Source organism: Scyliorhinus torazame, chromosome 9 (genome assembly GCF_047496885.1).
Source record: "Scyliorhinus torazame isolate Kashiwa2021f chromosome 9, sScyTor2.1, whole genome shotgun sequence".
NCBI classification, from domain to species: Eukaryota; Metazoa; Chordata; class Chondrichthyes; order Carcharhiniformes; family Scyliorhinidae; genus Scyliorhinus; species Scyliorhinus torazame.
Window position 1 is genome coordinate 188,277,768 of NC_092715.1, and position 18,357 is coordinate 188,296,124.

The 18,357-nt window shown below is 41.3% G+C and overlaps 1 protein-coding gene across 1 annotated transcript in view; it reads left to right on the forward strand.

The window, feature by feature from the left end:
• plaa (phospholipase A2-activating protein) overlaps window positions 1–12,177 on the forward strand; it is a 63,288-nt gene extending 51,111 nt beyond the window's left edge. Inside the window, exons 11-14 of the mRNA XM_072516905.1 lie at window positions 915–986; window positions 2,916–3,029; window positions 3,213–3,380; window positions 11,419–12,177. Coding sequence (XP_072373006.1) covers window positions 915–986; window positions 2,916–3,029; window positions 3,213–3,380; window positions 11,419–11,987 — 923 coding nt within the window. The 3' untranslated portion in view covers window positions 11,988–12,177. The remainder of the gene's footprint in view (window positions 1–914; window positions 987–2,915; window positions 3,030–3,212; window positions 3,381–11,418) is intronic.
• The last annotated feature ends 6,180 nt before the right edge of the window (window positions 12,178–18,357 follow it).

The following is an 18,357-nucleotide window of genomic DNA, read 5'->3' on the forward strand; positions in this document are numbered from 1 at the left end:
TGTGGAGTCTGCACATTCTCCCTGTGTCTGTGTGGATTTCCTCTGGGTGCCCTGGTTTCCTCCCACAAGTCCCATTAGGTAATTTGGACATTCTGAATTCTCCCTCCGTGTACCCGAACAGGTGCCAGAGTGTGGTGACTAGGGGATTTTCACAGTAACTTCATTGCAGTGTTAATGTAAGCCTACTTGTGACACTAATAAAGATTATTAATATCTTCAATATTTTATGGACTTTGCACTCCCCCACACATCCATATTATAGTGAATAATTTGAATCCATCAAGAGCTGACCCAGTCTCAACTGCATTTCATAGTACACCAATTCTGATCTTTAAAAAAAATAATTTTATGCGACATGGGTTCGTCCGGTTGGACCAGCATTTATTACCCATCCCTAACTGCGCTCTATTTTAGATGGCATTTGAGAGTCAATCACATTGCTATGGATCTGGAGTCCATGTAGGCCAGACCAGGCAAGGACAGCAGATTTCCTTCCCTAAAGGAAGTGAACCAGATTTTTTTAATGACAATCTACAGTGTCATGGTCATCATTAGACTTTTAATACCAGATTTTTGTTGATTTCTGCTGGAGTGGGATTTGAGCCCGGGTCCTTAGATCTTGTTCAGGGTCTCTGGATTAGTCCATTGACAATACCACTGTGCCATTGTCTCCCCTGTAGATCAGAAAACTGGATACATTTGGAAAATTCTTGCATTGCTGGTGAGGCTTATTGAAATATAAATGTACAATATTCCTCCGTAAATGTTAGAAAGATTTTTCCATGTGAAAAATTAACTTTAAAATTGGCGGTGCCTTTGTTGATATATTGCAACTGAATATGTAATGTGCTTTTAAGATTCTACAAACTATGTATTCTGGTGTTGATATTACCTTCTGTCCATTATTATTGCAGGATCTGGTCGCTATGTACCTGGCACTGTACCATCTAATCTGGCTCCTTCTGCAGGAGGTGATCCTTTTACAGGTAGAGTTTAAGAATTACACCGGGAGAAATTATACAATTTTAAGTCCATATTTTCTCCACAATTCACTGAATGCTGTATCGTGGATGAATTCACTTCCTTTATCAAGAAATAGTGCTGCGTTTGGAGTAGTTGTACATCCCAAAGTCTACAGAGAAAGGGATTAATTTTTATTGCAGTTTTCGTCTGAACTCTTTGACTAATTGCACTTTTATACCCTAAACCTTGATGTATCTTTGAATTTTGGAAAGCTGGAAGTTTGGTAAAGACTATCCTTGACTTCCATTGCTGGATAGACCATAAATTAGAAATCTTAAGATCTGTTAGCATTAGCCATGGAAATTAATTAGGTTATTAATATCTGATCATTAATGATCACTTGGAAAAACCAAAAGGCTTGGACTTACCTGGCATATGGGTTATTCTAAGACCAATGTTATTTTTTAAATCATTTTGTGGGACGTGGTGTCAATAGAAAGGCCAGTATCTGTTGACCATCGCTAATTGCCCTTGAGAAGACTGAAGGTATTGTTGCTAAATTTGCTGATGACACAAAGATAGGTAGGATAGAAATTGTGAAGAGGGCATGAGGCTACAAAGGGACATAGTGAGGTTAAGTGAATGGGAAAAGATCTGGCAAATGAGTATGATGTGGGTAAATATAAAATTGTCCATTTTGGCTGGAAGAATAAAAAGTTTATTATTGAAATTGTGAGAGATTGCAGAGCTCTGAGATTCAGAGGGATCTGGGTGTCCTAGTGCATGAATCGCGAAAGGCTTAGCTAATAGAGTATTGTTTATTGCGAGAGGAATTGAATTCAAAATAGGGAGGTTATGCTTCAGTTGTAGAGGATACTTGTGAGACCACATCTAGGGTACTGTGTACAGTATCGGTCTCCCTATTTCAGGAAGGATTTAAATGCGTTCAGAGAAGGTTTACAAGAGGCAAATGGCCTCCCCTTCTGCACTGTAGATTCTATGAGTAGAAATATATTTGCTCAGAGGTTAGTGCGTCTTTGGTACTCTCTTTCTCAAAAGGCAGTGGAAGCAGAGTCTTTTGAATATTTTAAGACAGAGTTATGTAGATTCTTGAGAAACAAGGGGTTGAAAGGTTCTCGGGTAGGCAGGAGGGTGCAATCAGATCAGCCATGATCTTATTGAAAGGTGGTGTAGGCTGGAAGGGCCAAATGGCCGACTCCAACAAATTCAGAGTTAGGGGGAGAACGTGAGGAGTGGTACTAGGTGAGTTACTCATTTGGAGAGCCGGTGCAGATGCAATGGGCTGAATGATCTCCTTCTGCGCTATAACAATTCTGAGAGTAGTTAAGAGTCAACCACATTGCTGTGGTTCTGGTGTCACATGTAGGCCAGACCAGGTAAGGTTGGTAGATTTCCCTCGCTGCTGTGCCTAAGTGAAGCAGATGACCTTTTACAACAATCAATTATTTTACTCCTGTGAATCTTTGGAATTCTCTAGCGTAGAGGGTTGTGGATGATCCAACGTTGAATACGCTTAAGGTTGGAATAGAGACATGTTTGGCCTCTTCAGGGATTAAAGGATATGGGGAGTGGGAGGTAAAATGGAATTGCAGCCCTAGATGAACCATGGCCCTATTCAATGGTAGAGCAGGATCAATGGACCATGTGGTCTACTCGTTCTATTTCTTGTGTTTTTAATCTAGTTTTAATGGTCACTATTCCTAAGATTAGCTTTGTCTTCAATAATTTATTAATTGAATTTTTAAATTCCACTAACTGGGATTTGAATCTGTGTCCCCGGAGCATTAGCCTGGGTATCTGAATTATTAGTCAAGTGACATTGTCCCCACCTCCTCTTGATGTCTCTATAGTATCCCATGATTGAATAAAATAATAATTTTCTTAAAATATGAAAACTACTTTTGCATTATAAAGTGCCTTATTGTTCACAGGAGGAAATGCCTATGTTTCTGCTGATGGACATGCAGTTACTATACCCAGTAACCCCTACTTTCCAAAAAAAGACCCTGTCACATTTGATCAGGCAAATATAATCCAGATAATAGGTAAGAGTTATTAATTGGCCCTTTCTAAGAACCAACTGTTGTTGGTTCCTTTTTAAAAGTTTTATTTTCATCACTAATTTTTACTCATTCTGTTTCTCATGCTCATATTGCTATGCAATAGGACAAATTCCTAAAGGTATTTTTGAAAATTTGACCATAATGAAATAAACAATTGTGTTACAGGGAAACTAAAGGAACTGAATGAGAGGACATCTGCTGAACAGAAACTAGCTGAAGATGACCTGCAAGTGCTTGAGAAGTTTCTTTCTGTTGTTTCTACTCCTTCTGCACCAGAAACCCCAACACCACAGCAGTTAGAAATTTTATGGAAAGCTGCTCAGTGGCCTGAAGGTGGGTAAATGACGACACAAATTGACTATTAATTTTTACAATTGACTCGAGGTGATCTTCAGACTGAACAACTAAAAGAAAGGATTTTAATGATCAAGGATATTTTGCTCTTGGGATTTAAAATAGTACATTGCAGCAGAAATGTGTACCAGTTGATGTTACCATGAAGGACTTTGATTTTTCCTGCCAAGAGTAGCACATGTACTATGATTGAAAGAAGTAAATTATTTTTTCTTTAAAGTAGCATGGTGGCATTGTTAGGTTTGCTAGTCAGTTTGTATTAACCAGCTGATGCAGAATTTAATTGGTAGAATGCAGGGGAGAGAGTTTTCTTCCTGAAGATGCATTTAACATGGTATTGAAATGCAGTGCTGCAGGAAATTGTCTCCATTTTGTCTTTTTTTTAAAATAAATTTAGTGTACTCAATTCATTTTTTCCAATTAAGGGGCAATTTAGCATGGCCAATCCACCTAGCCTGCACATCTTTGGGTTGTGAGGGCAAAACCCACGCAAACACAGGGAGAATGTGCAAACTCCACACGGAGTGACCCAGAGCCGGGATCGAACCTGGGACCTTGGCGCCGTGAGTCTGCAGGGTTAACCCACTGCGCCACTGTGCTGCCCTTTCTCCACTTTGTCTTGATAATAATGGTAAACAATTTCTGTGGAATTTGTTAAAAATGCAAAGTCTTTGCTGCCCTAATAGCTCAGCTCGTGTATTCTGTGACATTTCAGTGAAAGCAGCTTGGATTTCTTTTCCTAGTTGCTTGTATAAGTGCCTGTGTTCACTGGGTGAGGAGAGGATCAGACTCACTTGTTCTGCCGCTGTGGATGAATAATTTTCACCTTTGCTGTTGAATTCACCTGTAAAAAGTTGCTTGGGGGAGGGACCAGGGAGGAGTTTTAAGACTGGCAGAGTAAGATAATTAGCGAAGAGGAATAAAATATGTTGCAAAGCAAGTGTTTAGTGAGTAAAGGATTTCTTGATCGCCATTTGCCCAAAATATTTCTTTCCACATTTACAGGTCTTCTAAAATGGAAATTACATTGACCTGGCACAAACTTTTCCTCTTCACCTCAATTGTACAGCATATTTAGAACAGCCAAAAGAATACCCACATTTGCCTCTTTGTGCAGAATGATTACCTAACTAGCAACAACCAACATATTGGCACATAAAATATAGACAACCCTGCAAAGCCAATTAACACCACACAAAATGCAGCATAAGATAATACCACAAAAAGGGTGGATGCGATTCTCTGGCCTCCCTGTGGCATGTTTCTCGGCAGCGAGAGGCAACTTGCCATTCGCCGGCAGTGGGATCTCCTGGCCCACCGCTGTCAATGGAATTTCACTGAAATTCACAGTGGGTGTGTGCCGGGAAATCCGCAGCGGGTGTGTGCCATTGGTGGGACCGGAAGATTCTGCCGTTTATCTCCAGCAGAAACCACTGCCCGTTTTAAGCAGTCTACGCGGATTAAATCCTGGCACTTCGGGTGAGGAGAACATTTTTGGCAGAGGCTTAAGTACTGTCATGAGATTTAGTATGGAACCCATTTTTACATCATGACAATTTTTTTCCTGTGGGTAACTCTTCCATGGTGTCTGTATTCACTAATGAACTTAGTGAACTGGTATTTTCCAGAAGATACAAGAGATCATTATGTTGGTTTGTTCTGTGGTTGAAAGCACTGGACAAAAAATGTTTGGAAAAGTGGGAATCAAGCTTGCCTTCCCATTGCTTTCAATACTAGAAAACATCACCTTTGATGACCGATACAAGGAACCAGGTTGAATATTCTGTGACCTCTGTGTAGTTGGTATTTTTGGTTTTATTGGTCAATGGTTTTTGGCCCCAGATAGAGTAACCCTCTTTTGGTACACCTGAGTAAGCCCATAAAATTTTCAGTGTAAAAGGAGCAATGTTCGTCAAGTGTTGCCCTTGCCATTTGATGTAATATACCCAGGTTTGGAGGCATGGGTGGGTGGGGACACTGGGACCCTGCCATCTTCTGGCCTCTGCCCGTATCAATTCCAGGGTAGAAAGGTTTGTGGATGGCCTTCCTGCTTGGTGTCATTTGAGACTCTTAGTGGACAATCGGTGCCCAATTGAGGGCCTAATCTAGCCCCTGCTGGTATTGAAGCAGCAGTGGGTGTGACTTCAGCCTGGAAACCCAAAAAGCAAGCCCGTCAAGGGGGAAAGGCATGTCCCTCATTTGACAAATTCTCAGTGCCTGATCGGGGAACCTAGCATTTGGAAAATAACATAAGAACTAGGAGCAAGAGTAGGCCATCTGGCCCCTCGAGCCTGCTCCACCATTCACTGAGATCATGGCTGATCTTTTGTGGACTTGGCTCCACTTTCCGGCCCGAACACCATAATCCTTAATCCCTTTATTCTTCAAAAAACTATCTTATCCTTATCTTAAAAATATTTAATGAAGGAGCCTCTACTGCTTCACTGGGCAAGGAATTCCATAGATTCACAACCCTTGGGTGAAGAAGTTCCTCCTAAACTCAGTCCTAAATCTATTTCCCCTTATTTTGAGGCTATGCCCCCTAGTTCTGCTTTCACCCGCCAGTGGAAACAACTTGCCCGCATCTATTCTATCTATTCCCTTCATAATTTTATATGTTTCTATAAGATCCCCCCCCTCATCCTTCTAAATTCCAACCAGTACAGTCCCAGTCTACTCAACCTCTCCTCGTAATCCAACCCCTTCAGCTCTGGGATCAACCTAGTGAATCTCCTCTGCACACCCTCCAGTGCCAGTACGTCCTTTCTCAAGTAAGGAGACCAAAACTGAACATAATACTCCAGGTGTGGCCTCACTAACTCTGTATACAATTGCAGCATAACCTCCCTAGTCTTAAATTCCATCCCTCTAGCAATGAAGGACAAAATTCCATTTGCCTTCTTAATCACCTGTTGCACCTGTAAACCAACTTTTTGCGACTCATGCACTAGCACACCCAGGTCTCTCTGCACAGCAGCATGTTTTAATATTTTATCATTTAAATAATAATCCCTTTTGCTGTCATTCCTACCAAAATGGTACAGGATAACCTCACATTTGTCAACATTATATTCCATCTGTCAGACCCTAGCCCATTCACTTAGCCTATCCAAATCCCTCTGCAGACTTCCAGTATCCTCTGCACTTTTTGCTTTACCAGTCATCTTAGTGTCGTCTGCAAACTTGGACACATTGCCCTTGGTCCCCAACTCCAAATCATCTATGTCAATTGTGGGCCCAACACTGATCCCTGAGGGACACCACTAGCTACTGATTGCCAACCAGAGAAATATCCATTAATCCCCACTCTTTGCTTTCTATTAATTAACTAATCCTCTATCCATGCTACTACTACTCCCCTTAATGCCATGCATCTTTATCTTATGCAGCAACCTTTTGTGTGGCACCTTGTCAAAGGCTTTCTGGAAATCCAGATATACCACATCCATTGGCTCCCCATTATCTACCGCACTGGTAATGTCCTCAAATAATTCCACTAAATTAGTTAGGCACGACCTGCCCTTTATGAACCCATGCGTCTGCCCAATGGGACAATTTCCATCCAGATGCCTAGCTATTTCTTCCTTGATGATAGATTCCAGCATCTTCCCTCCTACCGAAGTTGAGCTCACTGGCCTACAATTACCCGCTTTCTGCCTACCTCCTTTTTTAAACAGTGGTGTCACGTTTGCTAATTTCCAATCCGCCGGGACCACCCCAGAGTCTAGTGAATTTTGGTAAATTATCACTAGTGCATTTGCAATTTCCCTAGCCATCTCTTTTAGCATTCTGGGATGCATTCCATCAGGGCCAGAAGACTTGTCTACCTTTAGCCCCATTAGCTTGCCCATCACTACCTCCTTCGTGATAACAATCCTCTGAAGGTCCTCACCTGTCATAGCCTCATTTCCATCAGTCACTGGCATGTTATTTGTGTCTTCCACTGTGAAGACCGACCCAAAAAACGTGTTTATTCCTCAGCCATTTCCTCATCTCCCATTATTAAATCTCCCTTCTCATCCTCTAAAGGACCAATATTTACATTAGCCACTTTAGCTTTCTGTTGCCCCCTAAAGATTTCCCAGTCCTTCTAGTCTGCCACTAATCTTTGCTACTTTGTATGCTTTTTCCTTCAATTTGATACTCTCCCTTATTTCCTTTGATATCCACAGTCGATTTTCCCTCTTTCTACCGTCCTTCCTTTTTGTTGGTCTAAACCTTTGCTGAGCACTGTGAAAAATCGCTTGGAAGGTTCTCCACTGTTCCTCAACTGTTTCACCATAAAGTCTTTGGTCCCAGTCTACCTTAGCTAGTTCTTCTCTCATCCCATTGTATTTGTTTAAGCACAAAACACTAGTGTTTGATTTTACCTTCTCACACTCCATCTGTATTTTAAATTCCACCACCACCATATTGTGATCGCTCCTTCCAAGAGGATCCCTAACTATGAGATCCTGAATCAATCCTGTCTCATTACACAGGACCAGATCTAGGACCGCTTGTTCCCTCGTAGGTTCCATTACATACTGTTCTAGGAAACTATCGCGGATACATTCTATAAACTCCTCCTCAAGGCTGCCTTGACTGACCTGGTTAAGCCAATCGACATGTAGATTAAAATCCCACATGATAACTGCTGTACCATTTCTACATGCATCGGTTATTTCTTTGTTTATTGCCTGTCCCACCATATTTGGTGGCCTATAGACTACTCCTATCAGTGACTTTTTCGCCTTACTATTCCTGATTTCCACCCAAATGGATTCAACCTTATCCTCCATAGAACCGATGTCATCCCTTACTATTCCCCGGATGTCATCCTTAAATAACAGAGCTACACCACCTCCCTTACCATCCACTGTCCTTCCGAATAGTTTGATACCCTCTGATATTTAACTCCCAGTCGTGACCATCCTTTAACCATGTTTCAGTAATGGCCACTAAGTCATAGTCATTCACGGTGATTTGCGCCATCAACTCATTTTCCTTATTCCGAATACTACGAGCATTCAAGTAAAGTACACTTATGTTTGCTTTTTTACCTCTGTTTTGAATCTTAACACCTCGATCAGTAACCTCTCCTAAGTTATTTGTCCTCTTAACCTTTCTCCTAATTTTCCTTGTCGTTGAACCCATATCTTCAAGTAACAACCTGCCGCGTCGCTTACCATTAATGTTTTTACTTCCCGTTTTATTCCTTTTAGTATTCCTGGTCCTATTCACTGAGCTCCCCTCAATCACTGTACCTTGTACTGTCGCCTTTTTGATTTTTGACTATGGCTTCTCTGCCTTACACTTTCCCCCTTACTGCCTTTTGTGTCTGTTCCTGTTTTGCTACCTTCCAACTTCCTGCATCGGTTCCCATCCCCCGCCACGTTAGTTTAAACTCTCCCCAACAGCTCTCGCAAACCCCCTCCCTCCTCCAGGACATCAGTTCCAGTCCTGCCCAGGTGCAGACCGTCCAGTTTGTACTGGTCCCACCTCCCCCAGAACCGGTTCCAATGCCCCAGGAATTTGAATCCCTCCCTCTTGCACCATCTCTCGAACCATACATTCATCCTATCTATCCTGACATATCCTACTCTGACTAGCTCGTGGCACTGGTAGCAATCCTGAGATTACTACTTTTTGAGGTCCTACTTTTTAGATTAACTCCTAACTCCCTGAATTCAGCTTGTAGGACCTCGTCCCGTTTTTTACTATATCGCTGGTGCCTATGTGCACCACAACAGCTGGCTGTTCACCCCCCCCCCCCTCCTCTCCCCAGAATGTCCTGCAGCCGCTCCGAGACATCCTTGACTCTTGCACCAGGGAGGCAACATACCATCCTGGAGTCTCGATTGCGTCTGCAGAACTGCCTGGCTATTCCCCTTACGATTGAGTCCCCGATCACTATAGCCCTGCCATTCTTCTTCCTGCCCAGCTGCGCAGCAGAGCCAGCCATGGTGCCATGAACCTGGCTGCTACTGCCTTCCCCTGGTGAGCCATCTCCCTCAACAGTATCCAAAGCGGTGTATCTGTTTTGCAGGGAGGTGACCGCAGGGGACACTTGCACTGCCTTCCTACTCGTGCTCTGTCTTTTGGTCACCCATTTTCTATCTCCCTCAGTACCTCTCACCTGCGGCGTGACCAACTCTCTAAACGTGCTATCCACGACGTCCTCCGCATCGCTGATGCTCCAAAGTGAGTCCATCCGCAGCTCCAGAGCCTTCAAGCAGTCTAACAGGAGCTGCAACTGGACACCCCTCTTGCACGTGAAGGAGCCAGGGACAGTGGACGTGTCCCTGAGCTCCCACATCGCAAACGAGGAGCATGACACGGGTCTGAGATCTCCTGCCATGTCTTAAACCTTCGGTTAACTTCAACAACTACAATTCTCCCCCCCCCCCCCCCCCCCCCCCCCCCCCAAAACGAAGAAAAAATAAATAAATATATGAATGAAAAGAAAACAGAAAAACTACTTACCAATCATTTACCAGGGATAAAAAGCACCTCCTCCCCACCCAGCTTCGAATTGACACCTAGATCCAAATTCCCTAACTCACTCTTTGCTGTCTCACTCTGGCTGTGTCTTCTCTGGCTCAGTGGGAGAACTCACTGGGTGTGAGTTACAAGTTGCTCTTTTAAATTGGCCTGAGTTGACTCCTCCCCCGCCTGCTTTTAGATCAAGGTAGATTTAAAGTGACTGACACTTGACGGCCAACCAGTTATGTGAGTTATGGTGGGTGGCAGCTGAGAATCTTCCCTTTCCACCTCCTCCTCCTCTTCCCCCCCCCCCCCCCCCCCCCCCCCCCCAAACACACACACCCACCCACACCCATACAAAAAAAATCAGGCCTCTGATGGGCATTTCTGGGTATGGGATGGGGGCGGTGCAAAGGAAGCATTTCTGCCCCGGGTTTTTTGATTCCAGGAAGGCCCATCACTGGCGACTTTCGTACCTGACTGGCACTAAGTGCAGTGGGTCTTCCCCAAAGTAAATGATGCAGGGCTCTTGCCGGCTCTCCAGCTGGCAAGCGAGACCCCCTATTTCATGGAACTAAATTCCATTTCCCTGCCATCATGATTACATTGTATGGCAAACTGAATTTTAAGAACTTTGAGCGCTCTGGGCAAGCTTTTCCTGTCCGCATGTTTGAACTTGGGATGGATGGAGGTTTCTCTTCACTAGCATTGATTATGACTAGCCACCTGGGCTGCCATAGCCAGCATAATTTGACCCATTGACAAAATCAAGGAGAGATTCTATTCATTATCGGAGAAACTGTTATCTATATGGGCGACACGGTAGCACTGCGGTTAGCATAGTTGCTTCACGGTTCTAAGGTCCCAGGTTCGATTCCCGGCTTGGCTCACTGTCTGTGCGGAGTCTGCACGTTCTCCCTGTGTCTGCGTGGGTTTCCTCCGGGAGCTCCGGTTTCCTCCCACAATCCAAAGATGTGCAGGATAGGTGGATTGGCCATGATAAATTGCCCCTAATGTCCAGAAAAAGGTAGGTGGGGTTGTGGGGATAGGTTGGAGGTGTGGGTGTGGGCTTGGGTAGTGTGCTCTTTCCAGGGGCCGGTGCAGACTCGATGGGCTGAATGGCCTCCTTCTGCACTAAATTCTATGATCTATGTCTGATAAAAATATAATTCTAAATTACTACATAGCACTTGTTATTTCTAGACTAGTTATTGAAATTTTAAAAAGTGATTTGTTGTGGCAAGATTTTGAGAAGATTAAATTGAGTTTATCGTTTTATGTATTTTTATGGGAGTGGGTGAATCAGCAGAAAAAAGTAACTTGCTAGGCTGTATATTTGATGTGATTTTGATGAGCATAACTCTTTTTTTTAAAAAGTCAAGTCTTCCAACAGTCTTGTGATCACTATTCAAAATTTTAGCTTTATGAAATATTACACCGTTCACATTCTCTGTTAGCTTGGTGCTTTTAATATTTTATTATTGGGTAGTTGCCAGTGCTATATGTTAAAATACAATAATAAACTTGTTTAATTTTTTTCCCTCTAATCTAGACATTGTGTTTCCTGTGCTGGATATTCTTCGTCTAGCTATGAGACACCCAGCAGTAAATGAACATTTCTGCAGTGAAAACTACAGCACACAGTTCAGCAACTACCTCTTAAACAAAATCAATCTGCAGGGAAAACCAGCAAATCAAATGCTTGTTCTCCGAACAGTCTGCAACTGTTTTTCTAGCCCATCGTATGGTTCAAAGCTCATGATGTCCTTGAGAGAGACAGTACTTTCCCAAGCAATTGAAATGAGATCAACTAGCAACAAGAATGTTCACATAGCACTGTCCACTTTGATATTAAACTATGCAGTAAACCTGCATGCAGGAAATGATATTGAAGGTAAAGCAAATTGTCTTTCCATTATTAGCGTAGCCATAGAAGCTCTCCAAGATTATGAAGCTATTTTCAGACTTTTGGTGGCTCTCGGGACAATTATCAGTAATGATCTTAATGCCTTGCAGTTGGCTCAATCGTTGGGAGTTGATTCACAGATCCGAAAGTATTCTTCTGTATCAGATCCAGCTAAAGTTGGTGACTGCTGTAGATTTGTTCTGAAGGTGCTGTGATTGCCAATTATAAATTTTCATGGGTTACCGTTAAGTGATATCAATTTTGATTACATTGTTCCATAAACTCTGACAAATGAGATGTATAGTAGGTAAAGAAATGCTGGAGTGTTTGATTCTCGTGATGGAACTGTCACAGAAGAAAGTACAACATATAAATAAAATATTAAGAATAAATGATTTGCAAAAATGTGATTGTGTTGAATATTTTGCCTGCTGTACTTGAGATGTTTCCAGTAAATTCGAACAGTTGAATTGTGATTTTATAATGTAAAACTGTACATGGAAACATTCTCTCAGAACTATTCCTTTTATTGGCCACTGAATAATTCCCGAATTAAATTGCTCTTTTAATTTCAGACATTTGGGGAAGGATTATTGCCTGGTTTCTGGGATTCTCCAGCATGTTACCACATGCTTGTCCCATTCAGTTCCTTCTGTATGTAACATATTCATATGTTTGTCACACTATGGTATGGCCACCACCTGTCATTAAATCTTTCATTGTGGAGGGAACATTCTTCTTGCAGTCTCTATTCTGCACTCTTTTCTGTTGTCTAGATAATGGAATTTGCCAAATAATGGAAAGTTGCAAATTTTGGTCTTACATGTGTAATACTATATTCGACTATTTTTTTCTGTGAAGACCAATTTAGTTGAGGTCATATAATGGGGCACTGATGTTAATGACCTGTGCAGTGCAATTACATTTTTATTCCTGAAATCAGGATGTTCGAGGTTCTACAGAAGTACGAATGTGTCAAAATATTAAACATGTTTCAAACTAGGGGGAATAATGTATTATGCTAATTCACTTCAATTTCACGCACAGTTTATTTAAAGAGTTAGTGAAGTCAAGGACGGGAAAGAAAAGAAAGAATACTTTTTATATGTAACAATCTTGACATGATATGATTTCCTGGAATCAGGTTACTCCACGTTGGATAGAAAGATAAGAACAGAAAAACATATTTTTAAATAGGGCGGCATGGTGGCACAGTGTTTAGCACTGCTGCCTCACAGTGCTGGGGACCTGGGTTCAATTCCAACCTTGGGTATATGTCTTGTGTCGAATTTGGACATTCACCCAGTGTCTGCTTGGGTTTCCTCTTGGTGCTTCGGTTTCCTCCCACAGTCCAAAGATGTGCAGGTTAGATTGATTGTCCATTCTAACTTGTCCTTTTAGTGTCCAAAAAATGTTAGGTGCGGTTATAGGGTTACAGGAAAAAAGGTGGGGGAGTGGGCCTAGGTAGGGTGCTCTTTCAGAGCGCCCTTATGCACTAGGGATTCTATGATATTAGATGTTGATGTTCAGAGAGGGGCATACTCATAAGAGAAACGCAATTCAAAGCATCCTATCGGGCTGCATCACAGCCTGGTATGGCAACTGCTCGGCCCAGGACCGCAAGAAACTTCAGAGAGTCGTGAACACCGCCCAGTCCATCACACGAAATGCCTCCCATCCGTTGATTCCATCTACACCTCCCGCTGCCTGGGGAAAGTGGGCAGCATAATCAAAGATCTCTCCCACCCGACTTACTCACTCTTCCAACTTCTTCCATCGGGCAGGAGATACAGAAGTCTGAAAACACGCACAAACAGACTCAAAAGCAGCTTCTTCCCCACTGTCACCAGACTCCTAAATGACCCTCTTATGGACTGACCTCATTAACACTACACCCTGTATGCTTCATCCGATGCCAGTGCTTATGTAGTTACATTGTATATGTTGTGTTGCCCTATTATGTATTTTCTTTTATTCCCTTTTCTTCTCATGTACTTAATGATCTGTTGAGCTGCTCGCAGAAAAATACTTTTCACTGTACCTCTGTACACGTGACAATAAACAAATCCAATCCAATTAGCAGGTAGGTGCAGCAAGCAATTAGGAAGGCAAATTAACAATGCCTGAATAAATAAGTCTTGCTACAATGTTCAGAGCTGTGGTGAGACCATACCTGGAATGCTGTGCATATCTTTAGTTCCAATATCCAACGAAAGATATGTCTTGAAGGCAGTACACAAGATTCACTATGGTTCTTGGGATAAGACAATTGTCCTATGATGTGATGTAGAGTAAATTGGGCTATACCCTCAGAGTTTAAAAGAATGAGAGGTAATTTCATTGAAATATGGAGGATTCTGAAGGGGCTCGACAGGGTAGAGACTGGGAATTTGTTTCCCTGGCTGGGGAATCTAGAACTTGGGGACATGTTCAGAATAAAGGGTCGACTATTTAGCACTGAAGTGGAAAGGTTTCTTCAACCAGTGGGTTTATGAATCTTTGGAACCGTCCATCTCAGACCCTTGTGGATACTCAGTCGTTTGATTGAGATAGATTACGGATATCTCAGCAAATTGAGGCATATGGGGGATTGGGCAAAAAAATGAAGTTGAGGTAGAAGATCAGCCATGATTGTCTTGAATGGCTGAGCAGAAGAGTGTCGAATGATTTGCACCTTTTTCTTATGTTGTATTGCACTCGGGTTCATCGAGCATTGGTATCTCTATTGCTTCGAATGGAACTGCTTTAGAATGTCCTTATTAGTGATACTGAAGAAGCTTAATTGAGAGGACGTTCTGACACAGGTCTCTAGATATGAATATTACTAATTCAGTATGAATATTCATACATTATCAAATATAATGGGATAGTACTTTGTACAAACATACGCATGCTTAAATACATATTTCTAGCTGAAGCCAGTAGAGATTTAAAAAACTCCAGGTCAGGGAATTCAACATTTAACAAGGAAGGATGTAAATGATCCAATAAACCAGTGAAGATATTGCAACTTTGTTTACATTGTTCACGTCGACAGCTTTTGCCAAACACTACAGCTACCATTCAACAGTATTGGTGGTTCAGCAAGCATATTTATATTTTGCTATACTTTAGACCCAATATCAATTGGCCATTTTGTCTTTGCAGTTAATTTAACTGAAACAAATTCAACTAGCATTGTAAGACTGGCTTCCAGTTTGCCTGTATAAAAACAAATTCTAACCATAATTTAAGATACTGTCTTGAAAACTTCAATAAATCATTAGAAACCAATTGCAAAATCTTAAGTCATTTAAACTTAAGTCTGTTTACACAGCAGTGTTGTAGGACTGAAACAGCGTTCTGCTGTTCATTGAATCCATGGAATCCCTACAGTGCAGGAGGCTATTCAGCCTATCGAGTCTGCACTGACCCTCCGAAAGAGCACTCACACTTTAAATCAAAAAGATAATTTGCCTTTTTTATCTAATTGTGATGTGAGCTGAATACCAGAAATAGACTTAATCAAGAACCTTGCTTTGTTTTGTCAAATTTATTTTATATGAACTTTCTCAGATCATAAGTTTTGTTTTGTCACTGATGAAGATTAAGTAGATTCATCATGAGCAACAAAACTGATGATGTAGCCCCTGAGTAAAGTTTGTTGAGTATTCCAGGTTCAGCTCTAAATTATAATTGTCCTACAATTAAATTAACACCCCAAACTGGTCATTTAATTTATATACTTTAGAGAGTTTCTATGCCTATGGTAAAAAAAAATCTCAACTTTGAGATAGTTACAAAGCTGAAACAGGCCATTCGGCCCAACTGTCTGCTGGTGTGTTTGTTTGCCAGGAGCCTCCTCCCACTCTGCTTCATCTCATCCTATCATCATTTTCTTATGTTGCAAAATGAATTTGAGATATAACATTCATGAGAGATGTTTAAAATTACTTTCCCTGCATTTACATAAGGGATAGTGCTCAAATACTGTAGTGCTTTGTGTTATGGAATGTATGTCTTGGAAAATGACCAAGTTTGAAAATGATGCCAAGTTACATTTGACATAAAATTAATAGACCACACAATCAGGCCTAGTGCTGGAGTTTGGGCTTGTGACAGGCAAATAATTTTAAACCTAGAAAAGTCCAGCATTTACAAATGGGATGGACAAATGCTGAACAGCCAAATACCTTTCAGGGAAACGTACTAAAGCCAGTGGAGAAAATCTCGGCAGTTCTAGTGCATTGATCTTTCAAGATTCATTATCAACACTGTGAAGACTTAGCTAGAGCAAACACAGTTCTGGATGCATTTATCGAAGAATTAAGACAATATATTTTGTCATTTGAAATAGATCTGGGTCGGGCCCCAGTAGGAATAATGTCGTTTTGGCCCCCCATGGAGAGAAATATTGAGGCTTTGGAAAGGATGCAGAGGAGACACAAAGGAGTAATATTCTATTAAAAGAACCTGATGAACTGACGCAATGAGATGGATCTCTATATTTTAGAGAAGTGGTGACTTAAGAATACAATATTTGTATGTATGTGTGTGTATATTTGGACAGTTTTTCAGTTAAATAGAGTGCACCAGAGGTTATAATCTCAAATTATATGTGGTCAGAACTAGGTTAATTACATTTTATGAGATGGACCCATTCCCAGAGAATAAAGCCCATGGGATTAAAGAGGTGGTGGCTGGGTGGCTAATAGACAAAGTATAGCAAAGTGGTGAATGGTTATTTTTCCGAGGAGCGGAAGAATTCAACTTTTTTTGATTGATTTGGTATATATCGATTTATAGATTTTAATGTACATGGTATGCAAGGGGCACGAAATTCAGAAATGCAGTAAATAGAATTAACAGATTTTTGTAGGACATTGGTGAAATGAAGATACCTGAAAAATGAGTAACACAAGTGTGAAATGATTCACTTTGTAGGCAACATGAGGAGAAACAACATGAACTAAATAGTACAATTTTAAAGTGGTACAGGAACAAAGAGACCCTGTGATGTATGCATACAAATCATTGAAGGTGTCAAGGCAAGCTGTGAAGACATTTGGGATTCTTAACTTTATGAATAGAAATATACGAGTACAAAAACAAAGCAGTTATGCTAAATCTTTATAAACCCCTGGTTCGGCCCCAGATGTAGATGTGCCCAATTCTGGGCATCACATTTTAAAGAAGAATGCCAAAGCCGGCGAGTATGCAGGAGGAATTTACTAGAATTATACCAGTATTTTGACTTCTGTGAAAAGATGGGGGGAAATCTAGGAGTGGGGAAGGTTAAATGCAGATTTGATTTTTTTTTAAGTTTCAAATTCATGAAAAGTTTTGGTAGAAGAAATGTAAAAATTTACATTTACTGAAGGATCAACAGCCAGAGGACACAGATTTCAGAATTGGGCAAAAACAAAATGAGAGTTTTTTTTAATGGAGCAAGTCTCTATCTGGAATTTACTTGAAAAGTTGGTGGAAGCAGATTCAATCGCAAATTTCAAAAATACATTGAATAAATATGGGCTCAGGGAATTATTCTAATTAGATACCTCTTTAAAAGAGCTGACAGCCTTGATGGGCTAAAATGAACTTCTGTGCAGTATCATTCTATGATCCTAAGAATGGTGGACAGACTCAGCTTGCACAGTGAATGCTGTAATTTTGTAAATCTTATTTTAATGTCCAATTTGGACTTGATTTCATGCTGTATTCTTGCGAGTCTACAATTTATCTGAATGTATGACCTTACTGGAGGTAACATTCAACTTCAACAGGGATGGCAAAACAAGTGTTACCATATCGGTAGCGTGTTACAAGCCCTCTTCCCACCCATTCCCCTTTCCTAGATTTTTTTCCTTTCCGTTTACATCAATTTTGCATCCCCGCTGAAGTTGTTTTTTCTCTCCCATTGTCAGCATCTCATTGTTCCCGAAAAATATATACTAATCTCTAGAATAAACAAAGATATTGATAAGTTTTATTCAAGGGGGTTGCCATTCAAACAATGACGTTCTTTGGATGAAATAGTCAATGAACCAACTTTTTTTCCTTTTTTGTGATAGATATAATGCAGTGTAGGTCTTGACTATCTTAGTTATATATTAACTTGGCAAATTATAACACCTGTACCTAATTTGAAAAATTTCATGCAAAGAATGTCATGATATCCACATCAGCATATCATGGTGCTATCACACACTGATGGACAGACAGTTGGACCAACCAGCGCACACATAACATCGCAGCCAATCACCAGTGTGAGCACACGCACTATAAAACAGGGAACACCACAGTTCCCGCTCATTCTACCAGGAGATAGCACAGAGCTCACAGCACACCACTCAGACATAGACCATGTGCTGAGTGCCTCACTAAGATAGTGATAGGGCTGGGTCCACAGGTTAGCTGGTGAAGCTCGTATCCAAGCCAGTAGTTAGTTGTTACAGTTTAGACAATAAAACTGAGTTGTACCATCTACAGCCGTGTTGGATCATTTGTGCATCAGAACACCCAACACGACATGATACCAGGGGTGGACGCTAACCAGCGACTGTGAGACCTACCTGCACCCTTTCAGAAATCCGCCATCCTGCTCCA